Raw genomic sequence first — 14,834 nt, 5'->3', positions numbered from 1 at the left:
GTATGATCGAATACCTGCGGCATGTCTGGCGCAAGCCGCTGCTAGGATGACATGCGCTTGTCGCTGCCGCTCCCTCAACCTCGCGTACTGCCTTTTCAGAGCACCGATATCCAACGACAGTCTATCGCCAGCACCCAAACGGTCGTCTCGTCTTGGAATAACCTACAAACCATGAACAAATAAAGTCACTATTCAAATTCAGATAAATTACGGAATATTACAGATATTGTACTACGTCAATAATGAAAACAAGTATATGTATTACCGTTGCTAACGCCATTTTATTCCCGTCATCGCTTGAGTCGCCCTCGTCTTCTGAATAAAACAGGCGCAGCCCTCTCTTCGTCATCGACTGCATCTGCATAAATAAGTACGTAATATATTATAAATTTTACAGTCAGTAGGCGTTATAGTTTCTGCAAAAACGAATTAGCTAGTGGCTACTTAATTTTTTGTGATAAGGGGCTGTCCATAAATTACGTCATCGATTTTTGTCAATTTTTGACCCCCCCCCCCCTAAAATCATCCCAAACTCATGCTTCGAATGACCCCGTTTCCTCCTACGTCACGCTACCATCATCCGATGTCCAGACCCCCCCCCCCTCATTTGAAATGACGTAATTTATGAATAGCCCCTAAGGGAATCAGAGAAGCCAAGTGGACTGTAAGTTCCTTTAGAATGCAACTGGTCACTTTGTGTGGCAATCATATTTGTGTACATATATTTGGAGTCACCAAGGAAGAATAATTACCGCAGAATGTAAAGGCGGTTGACACACGGGAGGCGCCGGCGGGGCGGGCGGTGTAACCCTGTATCTATGCAGACTGCGCAGCCTCGGGAGCTCGGGGACGGAGCCGAAAGCCACTACCCTTGCCACCAGGGCCTCGCCAGCCTCCCACACGGCGCCGGCGCCGCCACCCATGCAGCTGTAGAACTCGTCCGCGGAGCGAGCTGACAGGATGCGGCTGTGGGAGAAAAGTTGGTTTATCATGAGGTCGCGGCTGTTTCAGTCGGTACTAGTAACAGGGCCAAAATGTTAAATTTCTTTTTGAGGAAATAAATTTCTTTGACCACAAAATGCATACATTCATCTTCTTAGCGTTTACCCAGATTTTTGTCACGGCTCTCGGGAGCCTGAGATCCGCTTGGCAACTAATCCCGAAAGTTGTCCTAAATTTGAATATAATGTGTTCATATCTTGTGGTATCTCTATGTTTTTTCAAGTTACAGTAAACCTAATTTAAGGTAAGTTTCGAGCTTCTGGACGTTTTTCATCAATTCATCATTCAACGCGAGAGGTAGGTATAGGTAGAGAAACAATAAAAAACACCCAGAAGCTCGGAGCCTTACCTAGGTAGAGATCAGAGAGAAAAAAATATCAAGATTCCTAATGGTGATTCATACTTACTCTTGAAGCATATCCCAAATAGCCAGGGCAGTGAGCAGCAGGATTTCATTTCCATCCAATAAAATGAGGTCCCATATTCTCAAAAGGGATTCTCGAGGTAGCCACGTGGCATAAAGGGTAAGAAACCATTGCATTGTGAAGACATCAGGCAATGGGGGTTCTACGCCTCCACCTAGAAAAAATTTGAACTAATATAAAAAAAACGGGTTGCACTCCGGGAGTGCCGGCAGAAGTGAAAACACAATGACATTGTAACAGTTTTTCGATCAGGTTACGTGTCCGTCTTACGAATTTTCAATCTGTCGAATCTGTCGGGCACGTGACCTGTCGTTTACCATTTTTTAACATTTTCGCGAGTTTAAATTTTTTTTCCCATCACAAAAAGTGCACAGCACCACTAAGGAAGTTTTCACTTCAAAAATCAGTCCAGTCATTAATTATTTCAGCCGAAGCAAGCCTTTTAATCCAAATCTTATAGAACAAAACTAGAGACAAGTAAGCTATAAAAACCTTTGACAGTTGCCAACCCGATTATTAACTGCCACTGAAAATTAGTTTAGGTAATACATATTTAATTGTTTTAGGTAATTAGTATCAATACCATGCATACCATCAGATATCCTTTGCAAGTGGTCCATGTGGTTAGCGAGCCGAGGCAAACGCAATCTCAACAAGTCTCGGAAGGCTGCCATGTCGGCCGACAGGCCTCGGAGGTCGTCTGCGAAATAGCCCTCGGGAAGAACTGCTTCCACCAAGTATATCATTACCTTTAAAGATATTATTATGTTATACAGTAGCGATCAAAAGTATTTTGACAAACGAACTTCTTTCAATATGTTAATGAATAGGGTATATATTTAATCAATCCGTTACGATTATATTTTATTCACCTTTCATCTGTTACGTTTCCACTTAGATTACTAAAACTAAACAACAGACTTAGAATTAAAACTGATAATTTGCGCTACAGGTAGATCAAAAGTATTTTGACACTTTAATGAAATGCTTTTGCTGAACTGGCAAGACGGTTAAAAAAAAAACATTTCATTAATATTTAATGGCATATCCTCTGGCTATCCTCACAGCAGTAAATCGAGACGGCATAGAGTCCCCTAACTTCTGTATTATGATCATATAGTATGTTCGCCCATTCTGACTGAAGACCTTGGAAAAAACCTCATTGTTTGAATTATTTCTGCACCCCACACTGGACGATCCAACGCTTTCTATGAAAGCTCTAAAGCATTAAGATCAGTACCTTGACTAGGCCACTCAAAAACCTAGATTTTTTTACATTAAAGAAGCCTTTACATGACCGGATTTGTGTTTGAGGTCGTTATCATGCTGAAAAACCCAGCGAAGTGGCATATTTTCTTTTGTATATGGTATCATTTGTGTGTAGAGTAAATTTTCATATACATATCGATCCATTATCCCATCAATTCGTACGAGAGCCCCGACTCCATGGTGAGAAAAATATCGCCAAGCCATTACGTTAGGGCCACCAATGCCACCAGGCTAGACTGGGTGGGTACCTGGTATCGCACAACGTGTCTTTTGTTATTTAGACGACGCACATACTTGATACCATCCGACGACATTAAATTAAACTTGTTTTCGTCACTCCATAAAGTTTTTGAGCAATCGGAACTTGTCCACAACTTGTCACGAATCGCGAATGCTAATTGGGATACCTTATTCTTTGCTGAAATATGTATATTTTTTTTAATGGGCGTCGACCATGTAATCCATGCTCTATTAAGAGTAGTTTAATAGTAAAAACAACAACCTTTACGTTATAGTTTTTTTTTAGTTAATTTTTAATTGTTACTTTACGCTTCCATGGGTGTTCTACTGAAATCTTTTTTATTACACGATCAGTTGTAGAAGTCGTTTTTCGAGGACAACCGCTTCTATGCTTATTTGTGATGCAGTTTCGAGCCTTGAACTGCTTATTCCAGACAGAAATCAGATGCAGTGATACACCAAAAGTCTGCGAAACCTCAGCTTGCTACTTATCTTTCTAAAGTGCAGCCGCACCAGCTTGCTTGAAATCGTTCGAATATGCTTTATGTTTGGCATATTAAGAGAAGTATTCAGATGTAATTACTTCCAAAATATTTAAATTCTGCGGCTCTGTTCTCAAAAAACGGTAAACGAGGGTAGACGGCGCGGAAGGAAAAAGACTTGTTTACTTACGCTGTGATTGAAATAAATCCAAATACCTAGAAATACCTTGTGTGTTTGTGATACATCTACATATGTAAAAAGCTAAGAACATGTGCTGTGTTATAGTGTTTACAGTGTTTAAATCGGACCACGAAATAGTGAGTTAAAGTGAAAATACTTTTGCTTAAAGCAGAGGGTCCTAGCGCCGACCTGTTTAATCTTATCTACCGCGCGGTGCAACTATTTACACTGTCACTCGACACTCTACTTTGGACCTTACGGCGTTAATAATAAAGTGTAATTAAATTCGAATAAAATCAGGAAACATTCAAGATGATCTGTTTAGGTTGCGAACTTGAAATAGACAGAACGGAGCGCTTATTTTGTAGTCTCTGTAAAAGATGCTATCATTATAGATGTGCAAACTATACATCCGCATTCTTTAGAGAGCACCAAAGCGAATTGCAAGCGAGTTGGAAATGTCCTTCGTGTCAGTTAATCACGCGCCGCCCGCGTAACGACGACACTCCGGCATCGCCGGCTGTTAGGATGCAGCAAGAACAAGCGGCCCTGGAAGATACCAATATGTCGTATGATGATAGCAACATCACAAATATGATGGGCGATACTAAGATAACATCACCATCGCAAAATTTAGAGCTCATTTCGTATAACAAATTCAGCCAATTAATAAAAAGCGAGTTGGTAGCTATGGAACAGCGATTGATACACTCCGTTACGAATAATATCAAACAAGCGTTAGCACTCGAATTTAATGCAAAAATAACCAGCTTGGAGCAAAGTATATCAAGCAATTCGACAACCTTGTTTCAAGAAAAAAACAAATTAGAGCAAAATATAAACAATATAAACATACATATAAAAAAACTTGAGGCTGAAAATGCTAAATTACATGCAGACTTAGAACAACTAAATAAAAATATTACAGAAAAAGTCCAACCAAACACAGAAGAAGCCCAGCACGGAAACTGCATTGTCCTTTACGGGTTAAACGAATACCCCGACGAAAACAAATACAACATCATTGCACGTGTTAGCAACATTTTCTACGACATACTAGGCACAGACATAAACGGATTTATCGAGAAAATAAATCGCATTGGCAAGCGAGGCTACCGTAGACCGCTAAAGATAGAATTACTAAGTAAAAGGATGAGAAGATACCTACTGGACAATAAATATACTTTCAAAAACACCGGACTAGCAGTGTCAGAGTTCATGGACACGACAGCATTAAGACAACGAAAACTATTGATGGACACTTCAGCACATGCAAGAAAGAGAGGACTCAACCCATTCATTAGGAAGGACAAAGTGTTTGTGAATGGATATGAGTACACGATACCGACGGAAAAAAGCGTAACAGCCCACGCTAGCTCACATAACACATCTGAACAGGCAGAAAAAAACCTAATAAGCCAAGAAGAAACCCATTCCTTTCGAGAATAAATTTTTAATATACGTCCAAAATATGCAAAGTATCAAAAACAAATCCCATATATTAGATCTATTTATAAATAATAACAATATACATGCAGCTTGCCTGTCCGAAACATGGATTTCCGAATCACAAAAAGATCTAATACAAATTAGCGGATACAACTACGCGGCGGCTTACTATCGTAAACACAGACAAGGAGGCGGGGTGGCAATTCTGCTACAGAAACACATCAAGTATAAAGAACGCCCAGACATCGCAGCTTTATCTCAAGAATGTATTGTGGAATGTTGCGGAATAGAGATCCCTGAAGAAAAAATTATATTAGTCTGTATCTATAGGCCTGATCGAGAAATAGACATATTTTTCAATTGCCTCGATAAATTACTAAATAAAATTCGGTGTTGTGAACAAAATAAAAATATCATTATAACTGGTGATTTCAACATTAATATAAATATAAATAATATGTATTCAAAAAAATTAATAGATATTATGATGTGCTATAACCTTAGACAAATAATAAATAAACCAACTCGAGAAGTTAATAATACAAGTACCTGTATAGATTTAATATTTACTAACATGATAAACTATAATATCGATGTAAAAGACCACGGCATATCGGATCACAAGGGTTTAATGTATGAAATTACAAGTAAGAGTGCAAAGACACAATCACAAAACAAACAATGGTTTACTTGGGGTAGAATTTTTAGTGAAATTAATATGTTGCAATTCAAAAATTCTTTAAATGACATTGAGTGGGATAAAATAATAACTAAAACTAACGACACTAATACAAATTACAATGCATTCATAGGTAAATTAAAAGAATGTTTAAATATACATATACCTAAAAGGAAAATAAAGTTGCAATCAAGCTTTAGACATACAAACACGTGGTTAACTAAAGGCTTAAAAAAATCATGCAAGAATAAACGACTACTTAAAATATTCGTGAATAAATCTAAAAACGACATAATCAATAAATATTATAAAAAATATGAAAAACTGTTAAAAAAATGTATATACCAATCGAAAAAGAATGCATACGTTAAGTATATGGAAAAATCAAAAAACAAAACAAAGTCAATGTGGACTATCATAAAGCGCGTTACAAACAGAAACACAAAAAAATCAAATAAAAATATAACTTTAAAACTCGGAAGAAATATTTTAGAATCGCCCAAGAAAATAGCAGATGCATTCAATGAGCACTTCGCAGCGGTGGGTGAGTCATCGCCGCGACCGGCGGCGCGAGCGCCGACTGCATCGGCCAGGCCGACCGCGCGCCCTGACCCGCTACCCGAGCGCCCGGCTGTTACCTCCGCGCTAAATTCCATATTTATACATCATACTACTACTCGCGAAATACACAATATTATAAAAAACATGAAAAATAAAAAAAGCTACGGCACAGATGAAATCCCGCCGACATTAATTAAACTTTGCGCTTCAGAACTAAGCACTCCGATAGCTTGGCTAGTAAACCAATCTTATGATGAAGGTACATTTCCGGACGCCCTTAAATTATCTATAATAAACCCAGTTTTGAAACCGGGTGGCGATAAGTATGATGTAAGTCAATACAGACCTATATCATTGCTTCCGGCCATCTCGAAAATATATGAAAAAACAATGTCAAATCGTATTTATTCTTTCTTTGAAAAATATAATTTATTAGACACCAATCAATACGGATTCAGAAAGAAACGTTCTACGGTTTTGGCAGTGTACACATTTATACAGTCAGCTTTAAATCTAATAGACAAGAAACAATACGCAGTAGGGCTACTATTGGACATGTCCAAGGCGTACGATAGGGTGTCCCACCCCATCCTACTAAATAAATTATACGCTATGGGAATCAGGGGTTTAGCATATCAGTGGCTAAAATCATACTTGCAAAACCGGTACCAACAAGTGCAGATCGAACACTACCACAGAGAATCGAACGAAATTAAAACAGTAAAATCGGAAATGCGTCTAGCTACCTGTTCTGTCCCTCAAGGATCAGTAATCTCTTGTCTGCTATTTATTGCATATATCAATGACCTACCGAAAACAATAGACACAACATGTATTATGTTCGCCGATGACGTGTCACTACTTTTAAAGACTACAAATAGCACGGAATGTACCGACCACCTACGGAAAACCCTAGAAGACGTAACTAATTGGCTTACAGACCACAATTTACAGATAAATCTCAAAAAAACTAAAATCATTCAATTCAAACCGATACAGAAACAACCCTTGGATATCAAACTTGAAATAAACGGTCAGGCTATTGAAGAAGTTAGTGAATTTAAATTATTAGGTATAACGGTAGATAGTAGCGTTAACTGGAAAAGCCATATTCAAAATGTAAAAACTAAATTATCCCGATTTGTCTATGCGCTAAATATTCTAAAAAGAAACACAAATTTTGAGACTGCGCTAACAGCTTATTTTGCATATGCGTATGCGTGGCTCCGATATGGTGTGGTTTTATGGTACTCAAGCACTGATGCAAATGATTTGTTTATAATGCAAAAGAAATGCGTCCGTATTCTGACAAACACACGAATACCAAACAGCAGTCGCCCGCACTTCGTAAAACATAGATTACTTACGTTACCGTGTATATATATACTTGAGTCCGCACTTTTTGTTAGAAACCACTCGGAATTGTTTAAAACCAAAGGAGAAGTCTGTAAAACTAATAGTAGGTCTAAAAATCAGCTAGTCTTACCAAATACTAAATTAGCTATGTGCAGAAAGGGGCCCTATTACCAATGTATTATAATTACAAATAAACTCCCTGACAGTATAAAACAGGAACCGAGCGACAAACAGTTTAAAATTACGCTTAAAAAGCTTCTTCTAGAGAAAGCATATTATACAATAGACGAATTTCTGAACGATCAAACACTGGAATAATATTGCTATACTATGTATTTACTCAAATTAAATTATTTAAGTTTTTATTGAAATATTATTGTAAACATCTATCGACATTCATGCATTCTCTAAAAGTTACTTAATAGTTAAATTAATTAATAGTGACCATATTGTTTATTACTTGAATTTATTTATAAATTAACCTGGACATTTAATATTAATAATCATCATAATCTTGTTATTTTATTTTACTAGCTTTATAAATGAACTTGACATTGAAAAATGCATAAACGTCGATAAAATATAAAATATTAAAACTATGAATATAGATTTTATTGCTATTAGTATAAGATGCATGCATGTACTAAATATTTAATACCTAGACTTAAGATATATTGAATGCCCTTACAGGGTGTCATGTACCTACTATCCACAAATTGTAACACCTAATGTAATTATGAACATGACTGCAATACAATAAAGAATAAAGAATAAAGAATAAAAATTGTAAAAAAGAACCGTGTCAAAATACTTTTGAACCCGTAAATTGTCATTTTTTGTTGCCAAGTTTATACTTTCATTCGATGAAACTAAGCTTTTTACGTGTTTCAAGAAGCTTTTAAGCCATTGATTAAATTATCAAAAATTCATTTGGAAAAACTAATATGTTTCATACAATACCAAAGTTATTATCATTGTCAAAATACTTTTGGTCGCTACTGTACTTAGTTATAATACAGCAGCCATTTCGGAATATATAGCGCGAGAGTACTTTTAACAATTCAATATGAGTTCTAAAATGGAAGTTACGGCTGTTCTTCGAGATGCTCTTAATTATGGAGACCCAAACCAAACGGACGACTAGGATCATATATTTATCTCTCTCATCCCACCTTCAACCATGCGAGCGTGAATGAGAAGTTTTACGACCCTGGTCGTCCGTTTAGTTTGAGTCTCCTATAATTAAGAGCATCTCGAAGAACAGCCGTAACTTCCACTTTAGAACTCATTGAATTGTTAAAAGTACTCTCGCGCTATATATTCCGAAATGGCTGCTGTGAAAAATGGAACAGAACGGTAAGTGAATCTAACTGTAAATAGGTATCCAAAAAGATTTTGAACCCATACTATCAATAGCCTTAGATGAGAGTTATGCATTATGCCATATGACGAAAATTGCTGAATTGAATTGAAGGGATGTTTACAAAAACAACATAACTGCTTAGAGCGGTTGACACGTTTTTGAGAACATTGTTAATCGTTTCAGGTGTCAACCAGTGTAGTCAGTTATGTTGTTTTTGTAAACATACCTTCAATTGAAGTCCCTAATCTACACATAGTTATAGGTTACTTTTAGGTATAACTGCTATCTTGCAGCCAAAAGTAGGTGACCAACCTTCAACGAGTCGGACTCCGATTTGTCCATAACTTCTAAAATGATAGCTGCTAACATATTGAAACCTTGGCAGTAGCCGACGTCTTTGTTCCATCTGTAAAAGATAAAAATTACCAAAATAACGTTTAATTTACGTTTAAATAACGTTTTAACACTACTGTGTTTGCCGTGTTTGCGACAGGAAAAAAATGAGAACAACAAAAATGATAAAATCTAGTTACCTTGCGTAGGCCAACAGAACTCGGCGTAGCATAGCTTGATTCTCCCGGCCTTCCGTTCCGCAGAAAAGCGAGCAACCCGTGCGGTGCAAATCCTATAAAGCAAATTGGACTTTATTTTATTACCGCCCTTGCAACCTCAGCCGTATTTAAATATATTGATAAACTGTAAACGTTCTAGTGCAATTTCCGGACAAATTGTCATTCCTCGACAAATAAACGGTTTTACGAGAGTTTTTATCGCTCTATTTACTGCGGCGTACCTAACTTAATTTGATGTGACGTAGTGCCAAAGAGTTTATGTAGCCTTTTAACTGAGTTTTAGTAAAATTTGTCGAGGAGCGAGAAAATACTTACCTTGATGACCTGAGTCCCGAGCTCCGTGTCATGTGTTTCTTGTATCATGTCTGTGCAGCGAAAGTATATGATATATGCAATTGGTCTTTCGATGCCCCGCACGTTCAAGACGTCCAAACAACGTACATACAGCTGCACGGTACCGCGGAAGCATGCGCGCTTCGCTACTCTTCTGTCTATGGACCAGCGCCATAGAATAAATAATAGAACTAGGTACAGAAGATTCACTCTCTAACAAAACGCGTCTGCTACGATTAGGACAGATATGACCGCTATAGGTGGCAACAGCGCCATGGAGTGAGCCACGCCTGCCAGCGGACCAAACAACGTAATACCTATAGCTACGCGGTACCGTGTTGCGGAAGCATGCGCACTCCACTACCGGTCTATCTATGGACCAGCGGGCAGATGTCGGTCAGGATAATGTTCAGCACACAACTCAGATACCTTGATGATTTGCGCCCCGAGCTCCGTGTCATCGGGCTGCGCCGTGCCGCGGAAGCACGCGCGCTCCGCCACTGGCCAGTCTATGCCTCGCGCGGTCAAGTGCCGGTCTGCCAGGGTTATCCATAGCTGTAGAAAACATAACTTCATTAGGGGTCCATATTGGGTTGCATAATAATTGATTGTCCTAATGTAATGTTACGCATAAAACTCATTTCGCATAATTGTTATTGTGCTGGAAATATTAACATTTCTGAAAAATTATAACACAAACCTAACCTAACCTACCCTATTCTACACAACCTATGCAAAATATTTTCGAAAATATTTTCCGTTTCAGCTGGAGAAAAAATATGCGAAAAGAAATTTATGCGTAACATTACATTATGACAATCAATTATTATGCGATGAGATAGGATCCCCTTCATTAGACTACTAGTAAAAGCCTAATTAGGTTGGGCTCAGGTTGGTCCTTATAAAATTTGCTTTCAATTCACACTCGGTGCATTAGTAAACGGCAAGCGCTACAATAACATTCTTGTAGGCATATTGCCATAATTGATAGGCAGGTTTTGTACCTACTACTATAATTAGTAGGTACCTACAAGTAGGTACCTATGTTCTTGATCACGGACCAAAATAATCTTTCGGCAAAACACATTTATTATACAAGCGAGTACTTCGAGAAACCTTACATTAATCCACGTGTTAATAATAAATAAACAACCTCCCTCAAGTTTTGTGACGCACGAATTTATTTCACAAACAGCGTACCTAATTCTTCACATTGGTTCTAAATATAGAGCAGGCGAAACGAAAAGCTTTGTGTAATATTTATGTATTTTTAACCGACTTCCATTTCATAGAAGGAGGAGGTTCTGTATTCGGTTGTGGCTATTTTTTTTTTTTTTTCTATGTACGTTCACCGATTACTCCGACATCCGTAGTCCGATTTGAATAATTCTATTTTTGTTTGAAAGGAGCTACCTCCGAGTTGGTCCCATTTTAATTTGGTTCTGTTCTGGTGATGGGATCCATGAGGAATTGAGGGAACTCCTCAATTTTTAAAGGCACATGCATGATGATTTGGGTGTTTTATTAAGCAACTCGAGCATTTTCTTCCGAAAACCACCACTTTGATGAAGTAGACCTGATGATGATGATTATTTTGATGATAGTTTTGATGATAATGATGATGATTTTTTAAATGTAGTATGTTGAGCGATTACTCCGGCACCTGTTATCTGATTTGAGTAATTCTTTTTTTTGTTTGGAAGGAGTTGCCTCCAAGGTGTTTACGTATTATTTTTGGTTCTGTTCTGATGATGGGATCCATGAGGAATTGAGGGAACTCCTCAGTTTTTAAAGGCACGTGTAAAGTGATTTCGGTGTTTTCTAAAGTAACTCGAGCATTTGCTTCCGAACACCGCCAATTTGATGTAGTGCAAATGTAGCCTTACCACGAGTTTGACATTGACATATTCGCTAAGTTAGCGACGCTGATGTCTTCGAAACTTACTTCTTTTGCATCTCGCTCGCACTAATATGCGAGTACGAGCGAGATGCAAAGAAAGCTACGCTACACGCGCTAGCGAATAAATCGATGTCAAACTCTTGGTAAGCTGGTAAGGCTACTGATCGGGGGTTAGGGTTAGGAGTTAAGGGGTCGGGTAATGGTGGTTGAAGGGCTGCTGGTTCAGGGCCGAGGGGTACGACATGGATCAGGGGTTGATGCGCTGTGAGGTAGAGTGATCGGGGGGGTTGAGGGATTGGGTCAGTGGCGGGGCAGAGGATGGATTTAGTGTAGTGACAGGAATTATAATTTCCCAGTCGGACTCGAGAAAATTCCTGATTACATATTTATGAAAGTAGGTACACGAATTTAGTGTTAATCATGATGTTGTTTTTCATTCATGCGTCGCGCTCTTAACAATGCGTTAAAACTAAAAATGGAAAAATAAAAACTTTTTACAAAAAAAAGAAAACCGACTTCAAAAAGGATGAAATAAAATATTATCCTTTTTAAGTCTATGCGTTACCAACTGATATGTTTGAAGTCGGTGCCAAGCCAAGTAGTAACAATATCCGTCAAAAATAATCAGCTTTATGACTATAAATCCCATTAGAACTGTACTAATAACTATTATAAATATGTAAGTAATTCTGTCTGCCTCTTTGTCGCCTTTTCATAGCTAAACAACTGAACCGCTTTAGATGAAATTTGGCAAGAAAGTAAATTCCTTGAATTGTTTTATATTTTGAAATGTAGTCCTCTGAATAAGGGACGGGAAATAACTTCAGTCCCAATCCCACGCTTGAGTGCCGACAAACATGGTACGAACTGTGGAAGGTTTGATCGTATGTTCTGAGGTGTGTTCTTAGGTACAGTCGACGTCAAAGATATGTTTACACTTTTGCACCTTACTCCTTTGTAATAAGACGAAAAGTGTAAACATATTTTAACGTCGACTGTACCTACAAAAACTACGTTCATTGTCGTCGTGTAAGGCAATCTAACGTACATCCTTATCGAATCGCACCAAAATCATGGTATGCTTCAAAAGTTGGCTTGGCACCGACTTCAAACATATCAGTTGGTAACGCATAGACTTAAAAAGGATAATATTTTATTTCATCCTTTTTGAAGTCGGTTTTCTTTTTTTTGTAAAAAGTTTTTTTTAGATCTAATATGAATAAGGGTCTTCCTTATTTTTAAAGCAAGCAAGCAGCTTAGGCAGGCTGCATATTACTTATTCTACATCGCACACAATATTCCTAAGCGTTACAAAAACATCCTGTAGCTACTTTTATATGAGTACGTTGAGTACTTACCAATCTCGGAGATGTGGTAGGTAAATGTCGAACGTCGACATCGGGAGCATGATTGATTGGATGTCTACCCACTTAATGACCTTTTCGGGTTTTGATACTTTAATTTTGTACGAAAACAATTTCTTTAAGTAGGGATATATCTTCTGAACAAAGCAAATAAAGCAATGTACTTAAATGGAATTGCGCGAGTTCAGTGTTAATTTATTTGTCACCGTCATTAAGAATACGAAAATTGCTTACTAATTACTCGTAGTGTTCATTGCATTTTCCTTCTTATCCCTATGCCACACTAATGGGAATCGCTGCGATAATTCCAGTGTGGCCGTATGAAAAACGTCCATTATCGCTATAATTAACGGCGTTACCCGTTAGTGTGGCCCAGGCATTAGTTCGTGTTTCCAAAAATCCATACAGATTTGTACCGCCTCCTATTTTGTAATATTCTGTAGATCACCGGCCGCTAGGCCCCGGTGAGAAATAAATGCGATAAATAAGCACTTTTTGCGGAAATGTATCTTTTGTGAGTTTTCCAAAATATATTTGTTTTATAGTGAATAGAATCAGGCGTTACTTCGCGGAAATCCATATTAATTAAAACCAAAATATTACTTTTTGCTAATCCGCGTAAAAAATAATGTGCTAGTCAATCAGTGCTAACCCGTTATACTTACTTGCGTATTTTTTACATGCAATTAATGTTCCCACCCTCCCACCACAAAAATAAATACGCAAATAAATATAACAAATCACCACCAAAAGAATAATACTGAACACGTGTTTCGCCTCTCTACGAGGCATCCTCAGGAGTTGTTGACGCTCTGACACCCGGTAACCCCCGTCCGTTGCGTTACCGGGTTAGCACTGATTGACTAGCACGTTATTTTTTACGCGGATTAGCAAAGTAATAATTCTGTTTTAATTATTTGTTTTATGCAGAATGCATGCCGCATTCCAGAAAATCTAAGATTTTACTTTTTAAGTGTAAAACATTGGCATTCGTACGGTCAAGGTACTTTTGATAATAAAAGCCTGAAATTTTAAAGGATCATAATGCTCAGCGCGTCAGCACTGATGCGCAAAGTTTGTGACCTGTAAATCCTTAATGCGAATCCAATAACTCCCTGATAACGTAATCTGTGCTTTTACGTACGAAGAAACTCTAATGTTCGTTTGAAATTTATCTCGATTTATATACCTACATAAGTAATTGACTAAGCGAGCATCAGTATCCCCTTTTCAGCTTAGGCAAAAATGCTTTCGAATATGAGCACACGGTCTAGCATGAGTTGCGTGTTCACGCGCGCGACTCCATACAACAACATCAAGCATGGACTCGCGCGCGAATTCTCACGAGAATGCACCTTATGCTAGACCGCCTGCTATTCAGCTGTTCTCCTCTACTTAAGTGTGAATTTACACTGGTCGCTTTTCTCTATCTATTCTCGTGAAATTTTATGATTACTTGATTTGGTACCTATATGACGGCGATAATAAATATGTATGCAATTTTTTTCTCTTGTTTATGGACATTTTTAGAATTTTGCGGCCCCATAGGTATGGGTCCATGAGGTCTACAACTCATAAAACACTAATCTGTTATAAGCAGGTATTTTTAGTCATTACTGCACTGACAAAGAAAAGAACTAGAGTCGTATCACAAGGTT

At 37.9% G+C, this 14,834-nt stretch overlaps 1 protein-coding gene across 2 annotated transcripts in view; it reads right to left on the bottom strand.

The window, feature by feature from the left end:
* The window catches only part of LOC134665986 (uncharacterized), a 43,546-nt gene that overhangs the window by 3,906 nt on the left and 24,806 nt on the right, over nt 1-14,834 (bottom strand). For both annotated transcript variants that reach the window (XM_063523048.1, XM_063523046.1), the window contains 8 exons: nt 10,342-10,467; nt 9,541-9,632; nt 9,320-9,413; nt 2,020-2,176; nt 1,410-1,581; nt 753-966; nt 266-358; nt 15-162 (listed from right to left, as the gene is read on the bottom strand). In XM_063523048.1, the coding sequence (XP_063379118.1) occupies nt 15-162; nt 266-358; nt 753-966; nt 1,410-1,581; nt 2,020-2,176; nt 9,320-9,413; nt 9,541-9,632; nt 10,342-10,467 (1,096 nt within the window). The remainder of the gene's footprint in view (nt 1-14; nt 163-265; nt 359-752; nt 967-1,409; nt 1,582-2,019; nt 2,177-9,319; nt 9,414-9,540; nt 9,633-10,341; nt 10,468-14,834) is intronic.

The sequence above is a fragment of the Cydia fagiglandana genome, chromosome 7, assembly GCF_963556715.1.
Source record: "Cydia fagiglandana chromosome 7, ilCydFagi1.1, whole genome shotgun sequence".
NCBI classification, from domain to species: domain Eukaryota; kingdom Metazoa; phylum Arthropoda; class Insecta; order Lepidoptera; family Tortricidae; genus Cydia; species Cydia fagiglandana.
This window is presented reverse-complemented; position numbering and strand designations above follow the sequence as displayed.